Below are 19048 nucleotides of genomic sequence, written 5' to 3' on the forward strand. Positions count from 1 at the left end.
GGCAGTGCTGATAAGACTACTTTATTTGGAAGTTCGCCAATATATAAGTATTAATATTAACTTTATAATTTATTTAAAATTAGCGCCAATTTGTAGTAAAACCTACGATATTTATCACAATTTCGATAAACATTTGACAACGGAAATATTATGTCAACTGGCAAATATTTGTGAGATTATGGAAGTCCGAGTACCTTGATAATAAAAGTATTCTGCCCACGGTGGGCAGACTTATAGCTTATTTTATTCGTTAAGGGATATCAGATGGCGACGACTACTTACCCTTGTGTTTATCCCGTCCTAACGTATGGCGCTGAAGCTTAGACGATGCCAATGAGGCGTCCCTTGGAGTACTTGAGAGAAAGATTTTATGGGAGAGTTTTGGACCTTGGCACGAGCAATGAGCTATATGAGCTTTACCACGCCATAGACATAGCGCAGGGAATAAAAACCCAGCGGGTTTGTTGGAAAGATAAGGTGGAAAGGATTTGGGTTGACTTGCTGTATGCAAATGGCGCCGGTTATTATGTGAAAGAAACGACTGGTGCGCTTTGTTCAATTCGAAATCGCGTAAGAATTATCGCGCCAATCAGGAAGAAGACGAACCAGCTTTTAGGAGCCAACTTAAGAAATCTGTCCAGGTGATACCAGTACATGATTCGTGTCTGGCGGTTTCCTCATCCGAGTTGCCTCAACAGCTTCAGCTCCCTGTCAAAGTCGCTGATTGCTTCCCTTCTGTGAGATAGCAATAAGACGTTTACGTTGACCTCGCTGTCGGACACTTATTCAGCTATCTTTGCCGCTACGTCATCGGTATATCGAACCGAATGTTAATGTCTGCAACACAAGGTCATCCAAGACAGATGTAACCAGTTAACTGTGGCGCTCCCATTTAAAAGTGCGCACAGTTTTGTGTCGCCAGAATTGAGCTATGACGAGTATATTCGTCAATCACAGAGTAAGTTGCGCTGGTAAGATATTGGATAAAAAAGATGGGTTAATTTTATAAAATTAAAAATTTTATTTTCTTTGCTTCTTTGGTTAACATATATTACATACATATTAAACTAAAAACGCAATAAATTCAATTAAATATTATACATATAAAAGTAAGAATTCAAATTCTTGCTGTGGAGTGATACTCAGCGAAACAGGGTATTATACATAATGGGACTTTGCAAATCGGGATTCCTTCCTGATTTTTGACTCTTGCCTTTGACCCTTTTAACATCTAGAAAACGTTATCATCGCACATAAATAAATTCATTATGCGAACTGGTGAACTTTTTCAACCAGTGCATACGGGGAAGCATGACATCATCTCAAACTGTTTATATTTTCTATTTGTTTGTTTTATTCCGGCATAGCCTCAAAATATTCCAGACATCTTGAAATTTGAGAATATGTGTTGTTTTTCTCAAAAATTGTAATTTAAATAGCCAATGGTCACTAATTTATACGCATGACGAGTATACTCGTCAATACACAAAATTTTGCCACTTATCCATGACGAGTATACTCGTCAATCACAGTTAACTGGTTAAAGCATTCTATAGTTAAAAGAAATTCACTTAACTTTATAAAAAATACTCAAAATAGCCCTTGATATTAGAATATCGTAATGCGTGAATGCTAATGCATTTAGGAGCTTATTGCTGGATACATTGACCTTTAGCACCTGAAGCACAATAAAAAGTGCACCAGGAGAAATTATTTGAATTAAGTCAAAAGTGTGAAAATAGAAGCAATAAAGCAAACACTTATGTCATAAAGACCAAAAAAAAAATATTTTCTCTTACATGGATAGTGGAATTCACTAATTTGCCAAAGAAAACAGTTTATTCATCAAACCCAAGCGAAACGGTTCGAAGAAATTAAAGCATTTAATTCTGGCATACTAAAGTCGGGCATATTCAGTGTGACTAAAAATGCAGCTTTTTCATAACCTAACCACAATACTCAGTTTGATCGAGCTATCACCTGTTTTTCAACAATTCGCCCAAGTAGTCAAAGACATTTGCGTAGTTAAAGCTTCTGACAATGAAATTAGTACATTCGTCTATACGAGTATCGGGAATTATAATTCCGGTGCTCCTAATCCGGCCCACTTAAATGTGCCACTCATCTTGCACACACTTCGCACTCAAAATCCAACAGCAGCCGTCATCAACATCGACATCCGTACGCCCATTCAGCGTTTCAGGGATCACTTCAACCACAACATTCTTATCATTGTGCAACTTAGCCAAAACGCCCCACGCGACGAGCAATTGTTGCAGACTCTATGGAAACGTTTGCATTGGAACATGGAGAGTCGGATCATATTTCTCCTTGATGACACATCCAATGAGGCATATATTGCGATGATTCTTAAATTTTGTGCCAAAGAGCGCGCTATAAACGTCATCGCCTTGCAGCCTCACATGGCGGTGCAGGAACGTAGCTACTGGACATTGCAAATATTTCCCACACAGAAAACTGTTAAACGAACATTTCATCTATTCTACCGAGATCTTTTTCCCAAACATCTAAAAAACATGCATGGACATCCTTTACGTGTAATCGACAATGCTTGGTATCCAGAAATTTATAACTATACACCGAAACAAGGACCAAAGACGCTTAGTGGGTATATGGGCAGAGCTCTAGCAGAATACGCTCATCATCATAACGCTACAATTCAATTTCCTTCTTCTCTCAAGGTAGAATATTATTCTGAATTACGCCAAGCTTTGGACAATGATACTGCAAACATTGGCTTTCTTTTACCCTTAATACTTCCTGAAAATAGGGTAAGTTCCACGGCTATTGTGCACCATGTGAACTGGTGTTTTATGGTACCTATGGAAAAGCCGATGCCTCCATATACTTTTTATTATAGTATAATGGACAAATGGGTCGTTATTTTATTCTGTGTCAGTGTAGTATTGACCTCTTTGATTTGGGCACGAATATCTCACAGGAAATATCAACAGCAACAGCCAATTATCGAGAACTTTGTCAATGTATCGGTTCTTCAAGGACTATTGGGCATGGCATTTTGGACAAATAGGTCAAACTCAACAATTTATAGAGCTATGTGCATTATCATCTCGCTGGCTGGTGTCATCCTAGGTACCGCTTACAGTACCTACTTGCAGAGTTTCAGTGTGAATGCACCCAAAGAGCGCTGGTCAAAGACTATTGATGACTTATTAGCACGCGGTATCAAGGTGGCAGTCTCAAATATTACTGTACATTGGATGGAATATAATGGAGAATTTAATGAATCCGATCGAAATATAATATTCTTCAACAACTTTACAGAGCTACTATTACTTCGAGATACATTAGATACTAGTTATGAGTATCCGGTCTCCGATATGTGGTCCATATACGATGAACAACAAAAGTATTTCTCCCGACCCCTTTTTCGGTTTACAGGCATTTGTTTGGGAAGAAATATGCCATTAGCATTGCCCCTGCAGAAGAGTTCCGTGTATCGTCGAAGCTTGAATAAATTCATTTTAAAACTGCAGGAAGCTGGGTTGATAAACTATTGGAAGCGTCACAGCTTCGTAGAGTTATTGGAAATGGATGTGATTTCATTAGAAGATCGAAACAAGCAACCTCTTTTCGTCCCACTGAAATTGGAGGACTTGCGTGTGGTATTCATGGGAATGGGTGTGTTAATTACTTTGAGCATTTTTTGTTTTATATTGGAGATATTTTGGGTAAAACTGCATAAACTTTTTAATCGGATGACAGAAATGATGCGAAAGATAATGCAGTAAATAATAAAATATTTTATACTCATGACAAAAATAAACTTTTATATTCATAATCTTTATTTTACTTAAAATTAAAAACATTTAATAAATAAATGCGTACTTAGATTGGCAAGATGGCCAGAAAAGGATGACATATTTTTGTTTTTCAGAAACTTTTACTGACATAAAAATACGATATGATACGAAAATTTTATATCGAAATGCGTATTAACTATACTTAATTTATCAGTTATCTATACCTATTTAGACTGCTTTCTTTTCGTTCTAGTCTGAATCGGTAGTGGAAGAAATGGCTTAGACGATGTATTTACCGACGACGGAAAGGTAGATAAAGCGAGTAAAAAAATTAAACAAAGTCATGGATATAAAGTAGTATTAACGGCGAATTCATAAATTGTGTAAGATAAGTGCAAAATTTCTGATAAAAATGCGGTGAAAACAACTAAGGATGCAAACATAGTGCACGCTGAGACGAAGACGAAGATGAAGACGAAGCTGAAGAGAAATCGCTTGCGTTGCGAGTAAGCGAATAGGTTGCACAGTGCAAGACGAATTGGTTGCGCTTTTGTTATGTTAGTCGCAAAGGATTCCTCATCAGATGATGACCTGCTGATTGAGCAAAGCTTATATTTTAAATTAAAACGTATAAAAGTAAATAAAAAAGTACACCCTATAAATTTGGGAAGAGAAGCATTTGGTGAATTTCATCATTTGTATTATATGATGAGCTGCGCCACGATGAAAAGAAATTTGTGGAATATACCAGAATTAAAATTAGCACATTTGATTATGTTCTAATTAAAATTGAGCCACTTATTATTAAAAATTGGACTAATTTTAATAAAACGCCAATTATATGTGCTGAAAGGCTAATTGTGACGTTAAGGTAAAAAATAATGTAAAATATATTTAGTTATATGCCTTTTATTGATTATTACTTCTCATTTAATTACTTGTTTATCGACTGTCTTTCCTTAATTAACGTGCCAAAGCATAGACAGAACAAACAAACAAAAACCACGGTAACTAGCAAGCGATTCGTCTTCAAATTCAGTACAGCAGCGTTTGAAGCTGATTGCTTGCGTTTCGTCTTCATCTTCGTCTTCGTCACAGCGCGCACTATGCGTACGAGCGAGCGAATTCATACGATTTGTTCTGCACTGTTTTTCGTCTTCAGCTTCGTCTTCATCTTCGTCTTCGTCTCAGCGTGCACTGTGTTTGTAACCTAAGAGTCAGAGCTCTATGGTGCAGCAGCGAGAGCACAGCGATGGCTCTGTAATGCGGGTTTGGAGCTGGCAGCCCAGAAAAGGGAGGCCGTGCTTATAAGCGCACGGAATCAAAAAAAGATTATGAGGATTACGGTTCGTCGGCCGGAAATATTCTCACTGGAGGCGATTAAACAACTTTGAGTAAAAAAAGGAACCGATGACAGATACAGGCGCTTGAGTTAAACACTCACTACAGTTCGAAACCGAAGACAAGCCCAGAGTTTGTGAGTATCGAACTTTTGCACTTTCTCTGATTTTTCATTCCTCCCACAACAGCTTTTGAGGCAGTGGGAGGAGTGGATACTATCGATGGCGTAAAGTCTTCATACGTCCACAGGAGTGGAACATGGACCCAGGAACCTGTAGCGTCAATATACATAAACGTGGCTCTACCTCGAAGAAATTCTACTGCGATTCCGGGGTGAAAATCAGCCGAAGAGGAGGAATGTTATAGTATTTGTGGGAGCATGCTCCACATACCATTAGTGTGATGCGACCTTTGTAATGTTTCGGACATTTTAATTTCAACCTCCTTACAAAACCTAAAGAGGATTCTGTTATTTATTGAGTTGGGCAACTTTTACCAAAAACTACTTCAGAAATAATGTGGGGAAAGGTTAGTAATCTTGGTAAGTAAGGCAGTTGGTGAATAACTACTAGCGGCCTCTGCATTAGAGGATAACACAGGTATCAGTCATTAGCTATTAGCAACAGCCTAGAAGAATGGAATGTCGGCATGGTCTTTGACATGGCAGCTTTCACCACGGGAAGAATAAGGTGCAAATGTAAAAAATAGAGAAAAATAACTATTTGTTGCCATTAAATTTGAAAAGTATAAATCGGTATTTGGGAACAAGGAAAAATGAGAACTGGTTCGTAATCTGACATTTTAAAAGATTTAAAACGCATTGACCTAGCCTAGATTAGTTCAAGTTTACGAAAGGGGTGTGGATGATTCCTTCTTTACCGAATGTGAAAAGGTTCGAAAAAAAAGATTTAGAAGGTGATAGGAAATGTGGGTATAATTTTTGTTCAAAAAATGTTTGCAAAGAATTTAAGTTTTTTGTCAAAACTTGCTTGGAAATATTTTATTTTATTTTATTTTTCAAAAAGTTTACATCTAAATTTTCACCATTGAATAAATCTCAGAATTAAAAAACGTTTTTGAACATTTTTTCAAATTTACTTTTTATTCTATATTAAGCCTCCAAATTAACCAGTTTTCAGAATATGTGTTGGATCACTTTCTGATTTTCCATTCGTGGTTTATAATTTTTTTGTATAATTTTTTGTGTATACATACAACAGACGGCAGATTTTGGCTTCCCATCTACTGCAGTATCTTGAACATTAGGCCATTAGGCAATAATAAGAGTACAGTGTGACTACCCACGCGGCGATAAAATCTCTCACAAAACATCCGACAACCGCCAAGGTAGCCATGAAATGCTGCACATCCCTTAATGAAATGGCTGAGTTATTTCACTCAAAGGTAACATGGGCGAACTAGTCGGCGCATCGCATTCTGCCTCCCATTTTTCCCTACTTTGTAGCATGGGTTGCAGTAAGTTTCAATCTAGAGCCATTGAATCGCTTACATTCGAAGAATACGGGGTGGACATGTGCAATGCCATTTTCCCTACAATATTCACAACTGTGATCTGATTCGTGTTTGATCCGATGGAGGTATGCTTTGAAGCATCCATGCCTGGTTAAAAACTGCGTCAGGCAAAAATCCAGTGCTCCGTGTTTTCTTTCGAGCCAGCTTCGCAAGTCAGGAATGTAGCGGCTCTTCGTTGTGTTGTTTCATTTATTCTGTCAAATTTGGGTACTAGTTTCCCATGCTTGCGTGACACTCTTAGCTAACACTGCTTCCAGCGATAACTAGTGCTGCTTCTTCCGACACAGTTTTAAAGGCGGAGTAGACTCGAAGCGCTCATAAACGATACGCTTCCTTTATATTGCAGAAATAAGACGAATACTACGAGGTGGGTTCAAAAAGTATCGCGAATTTTGAATACTCGCAGGTTACGTATATTCGAATTTCGATTTTTTTGTGGCGATATGTTGATTTTCATGTCTCTCACTCATGCCGATGAGTTTGGCCATTCTTAATGTTCAGTTAATTGTTGACAGAAGAATTGATGAAGTGAAGAAAACGGTATTGGCCAATCGTCAAATCACCGCTAGAGAAGTAGCTGAGCACCTCGACACATTGATTGGCTCGTGTGACTTGATTTTTTCAATGATTTAGGCATGAGACGGGTCGCCGCAAAATTCGTACCAAAACAATTTCGACCAGAAGCAGCTTCGCATGAATATTGCTAATGAGATGATGGACTCTGTCCGTGATGATCCGAATTTGCATTTGAATCGTGGGTTTATGGTTATGACGTGGAAACCAAAGCTCAATCATCTCAATGGAAGCTGCCGCACGAGCCGAGACCAAAAAGTGCGCCAAGCTCGGCCGAATGTAAAAGTTTTGCTTACCGTTTTCTTCGATTACAAGGGCATTGTGCATCATGAGCTCTTGCCACAGGGTAAAACGCTCAATAAGGAATATTACCTGCAAGTTATGTGCAATTTGCGGGAAGCAATCCGCCAGAAACGCCCGGATTTGTGGAAGAACTAAAATTGGCTCCTGCATCACGATAACGCCCCTGCTTACACACCGTTGCTTGTGCGCAACTTTTTGGCCATAAACAACACACATATGATGCCATAGCCATAGTATTCTCCAGATCTGGTCCCCTGTGACTTTTTCTTGTTCCCGAAACTGAAGAGGCCCATGAAAGGATGACGCTACGCTACGATTGACGAGATAAAGACCGCATCGAAGGAGGTGCTGAGCAAGATAAAAGGAAATGATTTTTTGAAGTGCTTCGAAGATTGGAAAAAACGTTGGCACAAGTGCATAATATCTCACGGGGATTGCTTTGAAGGGGACAAAATAGAAATTAATGAATAAATAAATAATTTTTGAAAAAACACAAAATTCGCGATACTTTTTGAGCACACCTCGTACGCCAGACAGGAGCACCGTACAAAATTTGGTTTTTCACCACTCCTGCTAGAAGTAGAATTCGCCGTTGCTTTGGGCCGCTCGCGTTTAGGATTATTCGCGCTAGTGCTGCTACAGTCGCTGATGTCTTTTCGGTCGCATACTCCAAAAGTATTTTAAGTAATAGCCTGCATTCATCATTATTCCCATAATGACTACTGTGATATCGCGAAAAAACCTGATAGCTGGGTGGGTAGGTGTGTGACTACAATTCGGAATTCAGAGAGAATGTAGGTTCGAATCTCGCTGAAACACCAAAACTAAGAAAAAGTTTTTTCTATTAGCGCTCGCCCCTCGGCAGGCAATGGCAAACCTCAGAGTGTATTTCTGCCATGAAAAAGCTTTTCATAAAAAATATCTTCCGTTCGGAGTCGGCCTAAAACTGTGGAACAACATCCAGAGTTACTACTAAGTAGTACTCTTTGGAACCTTCGAGCCGTTCGGCACCACTTATCACCTATTGTGCAATTTTTGTGGCAATATTCACAGCATCAACGGTGAACCCTACTTTTCTGGCACCAAACTGATTGTCATAATCTGTCAATTTGCGGGTTTGATCTCGTTCTCGAGGCGGTTGTAAATGATTCACTTCTATAATTTACCTGCAGAGACGAGTAGTCTGATTCGCCTGAAGCTAGACGGTTCTATGGGAGGTTTGCCGGGTTTGGGTTGTAGAACCAGCCTTTGTCACTTCCATATCGTTGGAGACGTTCCCTTCGCTAGGCATATATTAAATAAGTGTTGTGCATATCTGGTCGATTCTGGATGCAAAAATTGACCTGCAACAAATTAGAGGCCTAGAAGTAGATACATTTCTCCCTTTTCTGTACCAATCAAAAATAATTTTCATATTTCTTACCCCAGCGCGATAGTAGACAAGAATATTATAAATTTTTCAACTACTGTTTATTTGTAATAGTTTAATATGTAGATTGACATTGATAAGTATAAGTATGTAAATATTAGGTGAAGTAAAATGTTTGTTTTATTCCGATGAGTACCACAACACAATCGCTGGAATCACCGCTGTGCTGTTACATAATAAAATGATTTCATGAACAACACATATCTTTTTAGCTGCATGTATCTCCTGCGTGGAGGAACTAAATAATTAATATATATGGAACTTTTAATTTTTTATCTTTATTTTTGAACGCTATAATACTTAACCAGCCTCACGAATGAACAAATTTTCAAAGCACTTTCTATGAAGCATAATTCCACTCTCAAATCGCCCGATGGCGCACTAAAAACATCTAGCGGAGAACATTAGAAACTTTCTATTCACCCACCTAAATAGCAAAAAATAAACACTCTATCATACTTGAATCTTTAAATCTTCATTATCTTTCTTACTATTTTTCTCATGCTACGTAAATATTTTCGAAGCTGTACCCAAAATAACTCCAACACGAAACACAAAATGCTGAAAGAAATTAGCACACCCATTCCCATGAATACCACACGCAAGTCCTCCAATTTCATTGGAACGAAAAGAGGCTGCTTATTTCGATCTTCCAATGAAATCACATCCATCTCCAATAACTCTACGAAGCTGTGCCGCATCCAGTAGTTCATTAATCCAACTTCCTGCAGTTTCAAAACGAGTTTATTTAGGCTATGACGATATACGGAATTCTTCTGCAGGAACAATGCTGATGGTATATTTCTTCCCAAACAAATGTCCGATAAGCGGAAAAGGGGTCTCGAGAAATACTTTTGTTGCTCATCGTAGATGAACCATATGTCGGAGACTGGAAATGCATAGCTAGTATCTAATGTGTCTCGTAGCATTAGTAGCTCTGTATAATTGCTGAAGTATGTTAAATTTGGAAGGTATTCAACAAATTCTTTATTATACTCCATCCCAAGTATGGTAATATTTGACGCTGCCACCTTGATACCGCGTGCTAATAAGTCATCAATAGTCTTTGACCACGGCTCTACGGGTGGATCTACACGGAAACTCTGCAAGTAAGTACTGTAAGCGGTACCCAGGATGACACCGGCCAATGAGATAATAACGGACACGATTTTATGAATGGTTGAAATGGACTTTCTTGTCCAAAATGGCATGCCTACCAGACCTTGAAGTACGGATACATTGACAATGCTCTCGAAAAGGGGCTGTTGCTGTTGATATTTCCTGTAAGACATTCGTGTCCAAATCAAAGAGATCAATACTACACTGATGCAGAATAAAATAACGACCCACTTGTCCATTATACTATAATAAAAAGTGTATGCCGGTATTGGGGTTTCCACTGGTACGATAAAGCACCAGTTTTTACGGAGCACCTCAAACGTGGATTGAAATACATTATCACCAATTTCTATGGGAGCAAGCATACCAATGTCTGCCTCGTTGTTTTCAAAAGCTTGACGCATTCTGGAAAGAGCATTAACTTCATTTCTAATAGAAAATGGAAATTCGATTGTCGCGTTATGGCGATGTGCATATTCCGTTAAAGCTCTGCCCATATACCCACTAAGCGTCTCTGGTCCATGTGTGGGTGTGTAGTTGTAAAACTGTGGATGCCATGCATTGTCCATTACACGTAAAGGATGTCCATGCATGTTTTTTACTTGTTTGGGGAAAAGATCTCGGTAGAATGGCTGGAATGTTCGCTTCACAGTTTTCTGTATGGGAAACATTTGCAATGTCCAGTAGCTCCAATCTTGCACTGCCATATGAGGTTGCAAAGCGATGACATTCGGTGCGCGCTGTTTTGCACAGAATTTAAGAATCCTCGCCACATATGCTTCAGTGGCCATATCATCGAAAAGCAGTATAAGCGCACTCTGTCTATTCAAGTAAATACGTTTCCACAGTGACTGCAACAATTGCTCATCCCTAGGTTTGTTCTGGCTAAGTTGCACAATACTAAGTACTTTACGATTGAATTGCTCGCTGTAGCGCTCGATGGGCGAACGCTTGTCGATGTTGATGACGGCTGTTGTTGGATTTTGAGTGTGAAGTGTGTGCAAGATGAGTGGCACATTTAAGTGGGTGTGGCTGTGTGTACCACAATTTGTACTTCCGATGCTCGTGTAGATGAAAGTGAGAATTTCCTGCTCCGAGGCTGTTGCAATGCAAATATCTTTCACCACTTGGTTGAATTGTTGAAAAATAGGTGACAGTTCGATTAAGCTAAGCAGCGCAGTTATATTGCGATAAAGCTGCATGTTTTGGCCGCACTGAAGATGCTCGACTTTTGTATGGTTGAGTTGAAAACTTCCGTCTTTGTCCGAACTTTTTCGTTTTGTTTTGATGACTAAACTGGTTTTCTTGGTAAATGGTAAAATACCGAATTCTACTATCCATTATATAAATATTTTTTTTGTATTTATGTCATAAGTGTTCGCTCTATTGCTTCCATTTTCACTCTTTTCACTTAATTAATGTAATTTTTGTTGGTATATTTTTATTGTGCCATAGGTGTTAAGGGTCGCAGTGTATAAGGTAATGTTTTTAATTAATTTTTAGTTCATTTGTTTTTAGTGGTGTATGACGACATATTTTTTCTATTAAATTTCACTTATAACTAACTGCACTTTGTTTCTTACATCTGATTTAACCTAAAAACTCATAGGGCTCCGTTCGGTGCAGCGGCGTTGCATGTGCGTGGGGTGTCATTCCCGTGTGGGACACTGGACATTTTCTGATTGCCATTTTGGTCTCCGTCTAGGATTATACACTACGTCCAAATGTTGTTCTAATTTGTTGATCACTTCCGAATAATAAGATTTCTCTAGGTCTGAAACATAGCTCGAAAGCCTTCTTTAATTCCAGTGTTGCTAGGACAGTCGCAGGAGAGGTTTTGGTAAGACCAGCGATTTATCTGGGGGTTTACTGATGTGTGGCTGGGGACAGATGTTTCGTTTTATAGAGTGCGAGTGGGAGGAGTTCAAGTGTTTCCACTTCTGGGAAAGTGGAGCTATTGGACAATAAGACTCCTCTTGCCAGGAATTCTGAGAGTGGTCATGGATAAGTTGAACCCCTTTGTGAGATATCTTACTGCCAATGGACCCAGGTTTTTCAACATCAGCATCTTAAGTCAACCAGGGCTAATGACTTTAGAAGCTTCTGCGTTTCGTTTGGCTCCCTGAACTTCATCGCAGGAAAAAAAAGTGGCGTATCTAGTGGCACAATACTTATACTTATCGACCGGAGGATGCCGGCTAAAACAACTCGAGAATTTCTTCGGGTCCGACAAAGTGCAACTGTTTACTTTTCACCGGATCGTTGTGTTTCGTTGGATTGCATAGAGGATCCAAGCTTACTAGCACCTCTGGTGAAGTTGCAGGACTTCAAGTACTCCTCTTATTTGATCCTCTTATGCTACGTGACCAGTTGTCGAATATTTAAATTGAGATCCCTTATTCGGGGAACGCGGGATCGGCCTAGCGCAAGTGGTTACGCTTGTTTACAAAAACGGCTGGTTCGGCTGGAAAATATGGACGCATGTCCCGCACTCCTACAGTTGGAGTGAAGCTATCCCTAGCAGCAGCCATCATCTTGTGGAATGCGCGTTCACCTGCGCGCACATCGGTGGGTAGAGTAAGAGCGGCGGAGATGTCCTCGTTGAATTCTGCGAAGCCGGTCCAACTAGCTCTGTTAAAGTTAATATAGGTTTGGTGATTCGTAGAAACAAAGTCGGCAGGTTTCTTAATCGAGACGATAATGGAAAAGTGGTCTGATGCAAGCGATAGGATAGGTCGTCAGTTTATGCTATTGATTAGACCAGCGCCTAGCAATTTTTAGCTTTAGCGCGATGCTGTAATTGCCCACTACCCTGTTGGGGGCGTCACAGTAGAAGAACACGTGTCCCGCGCTTTCTATTGTATTGTTGCAGCTTGGACAGAACGAATTGTCGTCCATGTGAAAACGATGAAGGTACTCCAAGAAAAATTACAGCAGAACCGTGCCTGCATCATTACGCCTATATACAGGGTGGGCTGTATAGTGTGTGCTCTTTGAACTACCTATTTTTTGGAGAATGGTAACACACACGACATGTCAAATGTGTTTATAATTTCCCGACTAGAAATTTTGGTAAGGCGGTCATTAGGCGCAAATGGCAGACCGTATTCCAAATTTCCGCCTCATAAGGCAGCCAAACTAAGCCCAAATCCCGAAAGGTGTCGCCACACATCTGCCTCATTAGGCGCAGGTTCGAAAAACCGAACTTCGGTAATACTCCGCATGCCCTTCTACAAATCAGTTAGGGATTCCAATTTATGCCTAAGTGAGACACTGCCACAGATTTTCGTGACCACAACCAAATTTGATATTGTTCTGGCATGCCAATCTTTGCCTTGCCTGGTAAGGTAATAGTGAGGCGTGCCTCAATAAGGCCTGCCTAATTCGGGCCTAACTGATTCTTTGGCATGCCTCACTGTAACTGTAGTCGGGTTACTTAAAGGTTTGACATTTACGAAATGGGACCCTATACGTTTGAACAAAACTGGGAAATATTGAAAACCTATTTCCAAAGTGGTGAGTCTTCTTCTTCTTTTCTGATGAAGCTCATTTTCACATCGGTGGCTACATCAATAAGCAAAATTGTCGGATTTGGGTCTCAGAAAATCCACACATTACTGTAGAGAAGCAAATGCATCCACAACGAGTCACTGTTTGGTGCGGTTTTTGGTGTGGCGGCATCATCGGGCCATTTCTTTTTCGAGCATGAGCGAGGGGCCGCGGTTACAGTAAATAGCGAGCGTTACTGTGACATGCTCAACGAGTTGTTTCCAAAAATTTAAGAGGATGACATCGACGACATTTAGTTTCAACAAGACGGTGCAACTTGTCACACTGTCAAAGTTACACTCGAACTTTTGGCTACCGTTTTTGAAAACCGAATAATCAGCCGAAATTCCGGTATCAATTGACCGCCTCGGAGCTGTGATTTAAGCCCGTTGGACTATTTTTTGTGAGGAGCCGTTAAGGACAAATGCTATGGAAGCCGTCCAGAGACGATTGATGCTTTAAAACACGAAATCGAAGTTGCCATTCATGAAATTGGAGCCCAAACAATCGAAAATGTGCTTAAAAATTGGGTTGATTTTATGGCCTACTGTAAAGCCAGTCGTGGCAATCATTTGAACGATATTATTTTCCATTCATTAATGACAATGTTCAATCTTCAAAATAAAAAAAAACCTTTGAAAAAATATTGATTCGTTTTTTGTATAGTTGATTCAAAAAGCAAATTTAACATGGCCCACCCTATACTTAATTGCCTTTTACGACAGTATTTTATGGCCACCGTATTCTCCAGATCAGGTCCCTGTGACTTTTTCTTGTTCCCGAAACTGAAGAGGCCCATGAAAGGACGACGCTACGCTACAGTTGACGAGATAAAGACGGCGCACACTGGGGATTTTTGTACTGAGATGCGGAAAAAAGTATACATATCAAAAAATATTTATATTACATTTTTACTACTAACGAAGTTGTATATATTTGTGTATGAAAAGAACATGTTTAAAAACATTATTTTTTAAAACTATTTTTTAAAAAAAGTTTTTAAAAAAATTTAAAAAAATAATGTTTTTTAAAATTCATAAATTTTATTTTTAAAAATATATGGAAAGAACATGATTTAAAACAATGTTTAAAAACTGTTTTAAAAAAATGTTGAAAATCAATGTTTTTTCCATATAGAAATATATACTACTGCGTTATTTGTAAAAATATGAAAATTTTTATATGGACTGCCGACAAGTGAATAAATAATGAACAAATATTTATTTTTAATGATATCATACATACACAAATTATACACATTACATATTCAAATCGCGATTTTGTGCGCTTAGAATCCAACCACCTTCGTTTGAATTGAGAGTAAAAATGTTTGTATACTGCATCCACAATACGGTCAATTTTATGTTCACTTATGACAATGTATGATTGTTCCAAAAATAATTTTAATTTTCTCCTATCGTTCTCATATTCCAGAAGCTTCGTGCATAAATCCGCGTATGAAATGGTGAAACTTTCCATTACATATTTGTTTACATTGACAAACTCAGTAAACAGTATAAATATTACGATTCACAGATTATTATTAACCAGTTAACTTTGATTGACGAGTATACTCGTCATGGAGAAGTGGCAAAATTTTGTGTATTGACGAGTATACTCGTCATGCGTATAAATTAGTGACCATTGGCTATTTAAATTACAATTTTTGAGAAAAACTACACATATTCTCAAATTTCAAATTTCGAGACAACAATTTCTTTAAAACTGAAAAATGACACTAACTGATAACTTCTGAGTCTAACAGCAGAAAGTGTTTTACCTAAATATGCAAACAGATAACGAAACCGTAGTTAGGTTTAATCAAATTAGTGCAACTGTAGGAGGGCACTTTAAATTTGTTTAGTAATTTTAAATTTTGCGTTTATCTCAAGAACCAGAGTCAATTCAAAAAATGTAATTTCATACTCAATATATATAATGATGCTAATAGTGCTAATGAAAACCATTAACAAAATTATTGCCGCAGATTTTTTTTTTTTGCCCTGTGTTATCATTGCCAAAAAAAGGCAATGGCGCCTGGTGGCACCTGCAATTGATTAAAACTGAAAGAGACGCTATTAAGGAACACGTTGATACTAGTTTCTGACCGTAGGTAAATGTAGCTCAACTTGCAGATCCAAGAATATGAAGGAATATGATTTTTTTTTTTTGTTTTTGTAAAATTAATTATAAATAGATAATCAAAGGATGGTTCCATGTGTAGAAGTCCACGCAAGTGGGGAAAGTTACTGATCGCCATTCACTTGGGAGTGGCCAGGACGATTCTTCTACATATGGTTCAAGCAGCTCACAACGGCCGGGATTAGCCCACGTATCCTCTGGGTAGCTTCCGAACACCCGTTCGGGAGTGAGCTAACGTGAGAAGGCGAAACATTCCAGGATAGCTGGTTGTGCGTTGGGTTTGGGACCCGCCACTTAAAAATCCCCCCCAATGAAAAGAACTGCAAAGCCTCGGATGAGAACTGCCTTTACTGATGACGACCCCTGCAAACGAAATAAGGAATATGATTTGAGGGCATACACCTGGAATGTCCGGTCCCTTAATGGGGAAGATGCCTCTGCCCGGCTGGTTGATGTCCTCGTGAGAGTAAAGGCTGACATCACTGCCATCCAAGAGATGCGATGGACGGGGCAAGGTAAGAAAAACATAGGACCTTGCGACGTCTACTACAGCTGCCATGTAAAGGAGCGCAAATTCGGTGTCGGATTTGTTGTGGGAGAGAGACTTCGTCGCCAAGTACTGTCGTTCACTCCGGTGGACGAGCGTCTCGCAACAATCCGCATCAAAGCGCGGTTTTTTAACATATCGCTAATTTGCGCCCACGCCCCGACGGAAGAGAAGGACGATGCGACCAAAGATTCCTTCTATGAGCGCTTGGAACGTTCCTATGAGCGCTGCCCCCGCCACGACATAAAAATCGTGCTTGGCGACTTCAACGCCAGGGTGGGCAAGGAGGGAATTTTTGGTCCCACAGTCGGAAAATTCAGCCTGCACAACGAAACATCCGGTAACGGACAGAGGCTGATCGACTTCGCCGGGGCCCGAAACATGGTAGTCTGCAGCACCAGATTCCAGCATAAAAAAATCCACCAAGCTACCTGGCTGTCTCCTGATCGAAAAACGCGAAACCAGATCGATCATGTTGTGATAGATGGAAGACACGCTTCTAGTGTATTAGATGTACGTACGATCCGAGGACCCAACATCGACTCGGATCATTACCTTGTTGCAGCCAAACTGCGCACCCGCCTCTGTGCAGCAAAAAACGTACATCTACCTACGCAAAGAATGTTCGACATCGAAAAGCTGCAATCACAACAGACAGCCAGAAGATTCGCCACTCGACTCTCACTCCTGCTCTCGGAGAGCACTGCCCAACAAACCGGCATGCGCGAGCAATGGAGCAACATTTCTCGCTCCCTACGTACCGCCGCCGAAGAAGAAATCGGATTCCGGCGAGCCCGAAAAAACAATTGGTACGACGAGGAATGTCATGCTGCCGCAGAAAGAAAGGATGCTGCCTATAGAACCACGCTGCGATCGGGCGCAACGCGAGCCATGTGAGATCGCTACAGAGAGCTGAAAAAGGAAGAGAGACGTATTATCCGGCAGACGAAACGAGAGGCCGAAATACGTGAGTGCGAGGAGCTAGAGATGCTGGCCAATAGGAATAACGCCCGAAAATTCTAGCAGAAAGTTCGGCGGCTTACAGAAGGTTTTAAGACCGGGGCGTTTTCCTGTAAGAACAAAGGCGGCGATCTGGTGACTGACGTACAGAGCAATCTTAAATTATGGAGGGAACACTTCTCGAACCTGTTAAACAGTGACAGCTGCGCATGTCATAGAGAATGTGAAGATCCCGATACCCCAATCGTTGACGACGGAATTGTCGTTCCGTTACCCGACCATGACGAGGTGAGAATAGCAATATCACGGCTAAAGAACAACAAAGCCGCGGGCGCCGACGGACTGCCGGCTGAGCTATTCAAACATGGCGGCGAGGAGCTGGTAAGGTGCATGCATCAGCTCCTATGCAAAATATGGTCGGATGAAAGCATGCCTGCCGATTGGAATTTAAGTGTGCTCTGCCCAATCCATAAGAAGGGCGATCCTGCAATTTGTGCCAATTACCGCGGGATTAGTCTTCTAAATATCGCCTATAAGGTCCTAGCGAGCGTATTGTGTGAAAGGCTGAAGCCCACCGTCAACCAACTGATTGGACCTTATCAGTGTGGCTTCAGACCTGGAAAGTCTACCATCGACCAAATATTCACAATACGCCAAATCTTGGAAAAGACCCATGAAAGGAGAATCGACACACACCATCTTTTCGTCGACTTCAAAGCTGCATTCGACAGTACGGAAAGGAGTTACCTGTATGCCGCTATGTCTGAATTTGGTATCCCCGCAAAACTAATACGGCTGTGTAAGATGACGTTGCTCAACACCAGCAGCACCGTCAGAATTGGGAGAGACCTCTCCGAGCCGTTTGATACCAAACGAGGTTTCAGACAGGGTGACTCGCTGTCGTGTGACTTCTTTAACCTGATGTTGGAGAGCATCGTATGAGCCGCAGAACTTAATCGCTCAGGCACAATATTTTATAAGAGCGTACAATTGCTGGCGTATGCCGATGATATTGACATCATCGGCCTTAACAACCGCGCTGTGAGTTCTGCCTTCTCCAAACTGAATAAAGAGGCAAAGCGAATGGGTTTGGTGGTGAACGAGGACAAAACGAAGTACCTCCTGTCTTCAAACAAACAGTCGGCGCACTCGCGTATCGGTACTCACGTCACTGTTGACAGTTATAATTTCGAGGTTGTAAAAGACTTCGTTTATTTAGGAACCAGCATTAACACCGATAACAATGTCAGCCTTGAAATCCAACGTAGAATCTCTCTTGCCAAGAAGTGCTACTTTGGACTAAGTAGGCAACTGAGCAGTAAAGTCCTCTCTCGGCGAACAAAACTAACACTCTACAATACTCTCATCATGCCCGTCCTAACGTATGGCGCAGAAGCGTGGACGATGACAACATCCGATGAAGCGACGCTTGGAGTGTTCGAGAGAAAGACTCTGCGTAAGATTTTTGGACCTTTGCACGTTGGCAACGGCGAATATCGCAGGCGATGGAACGATGAGCTGTATGAGCTTTACGGCGACATAGACATAGCGCAGCGAATAAAGATCCAGCGGCTTCGTTGGCTGGGTCATGTCGTCCGAATGGATACAAACGCTCCGGCTTTGAAAGTATTCGATGCGGTACCAGCTGGTGGTAGCAGAGGAAGAGGAAGGCCTCCTCTGCGTTGGAAAGATCAGGTGGAGAAGGACTTGGCTTCACTTGGTGTGTCCAATTGGCGCCGGTTAGCACGAGAAAGAAACGACTGGCGC

The 19048-nt window shown here is 40.6% G+C and overlaps 1 protein-coding gene across 1 annotated transcript; it reads right to left on the bottom strand.

The window, feature by feature from the left end:
• Window positions 1–2108: 2108 nt before the first annotated feature.
• On the bottom strand, window positions 2109–11285 carry LOC128864220 (uncharacterized). Its single transcript, XM_054103819.1, has 3 exons — window positions 10315–11285; window positions 9561–10245; window positions 2109–2282 (listed from the first exon to the last, which is right to left on the bottom strand). Exons 1-3 carry the CDS (start codon window positions 11283–11285, stop codon window positions 2109–2111), a joined length of 1830 nt encoding a protein of 609 aa, XP_053959794.1.
• Window positions 11286–19048: the final 7763 nt, after the last annotated feature.

This window comes from Anastrepha ludens, chromosome 2, assembly GCF_028408465.1.
Source record: "Anastrepha ludens isolate Willacy chromosome 2, idAnaLude1.1, whole genome shotgun sequence".
NCBI lineage: Eukaryota > Metazoa > Arthropoda > Insecta > Diptera > Tephritidae > Anastrepha > Anastrepha ludens.

Coding starts and splice junctions, on each gene's coding strand:
- LOC128864220 (XM_054103819.1), bottom strand. CDS start 11,285: ATGCAGCTTTATCGCAATATAACTGCGCTGCTTAGCTTAATCGAACTG. Junction 10,246..10,314: donor TATTATAGTATAATGGACAA/GTGGGTCGTTAT, acceptor AATGTCTTACAG/GAAATATCAACAGCAACAGC. Junction 2,283..9,560: donor AATTGGAGGACTTGCGTGTG/GTATTCATGGGA, acceptor ACGTTTCCATAG/AGTCTGCAACAATTGCTCGT.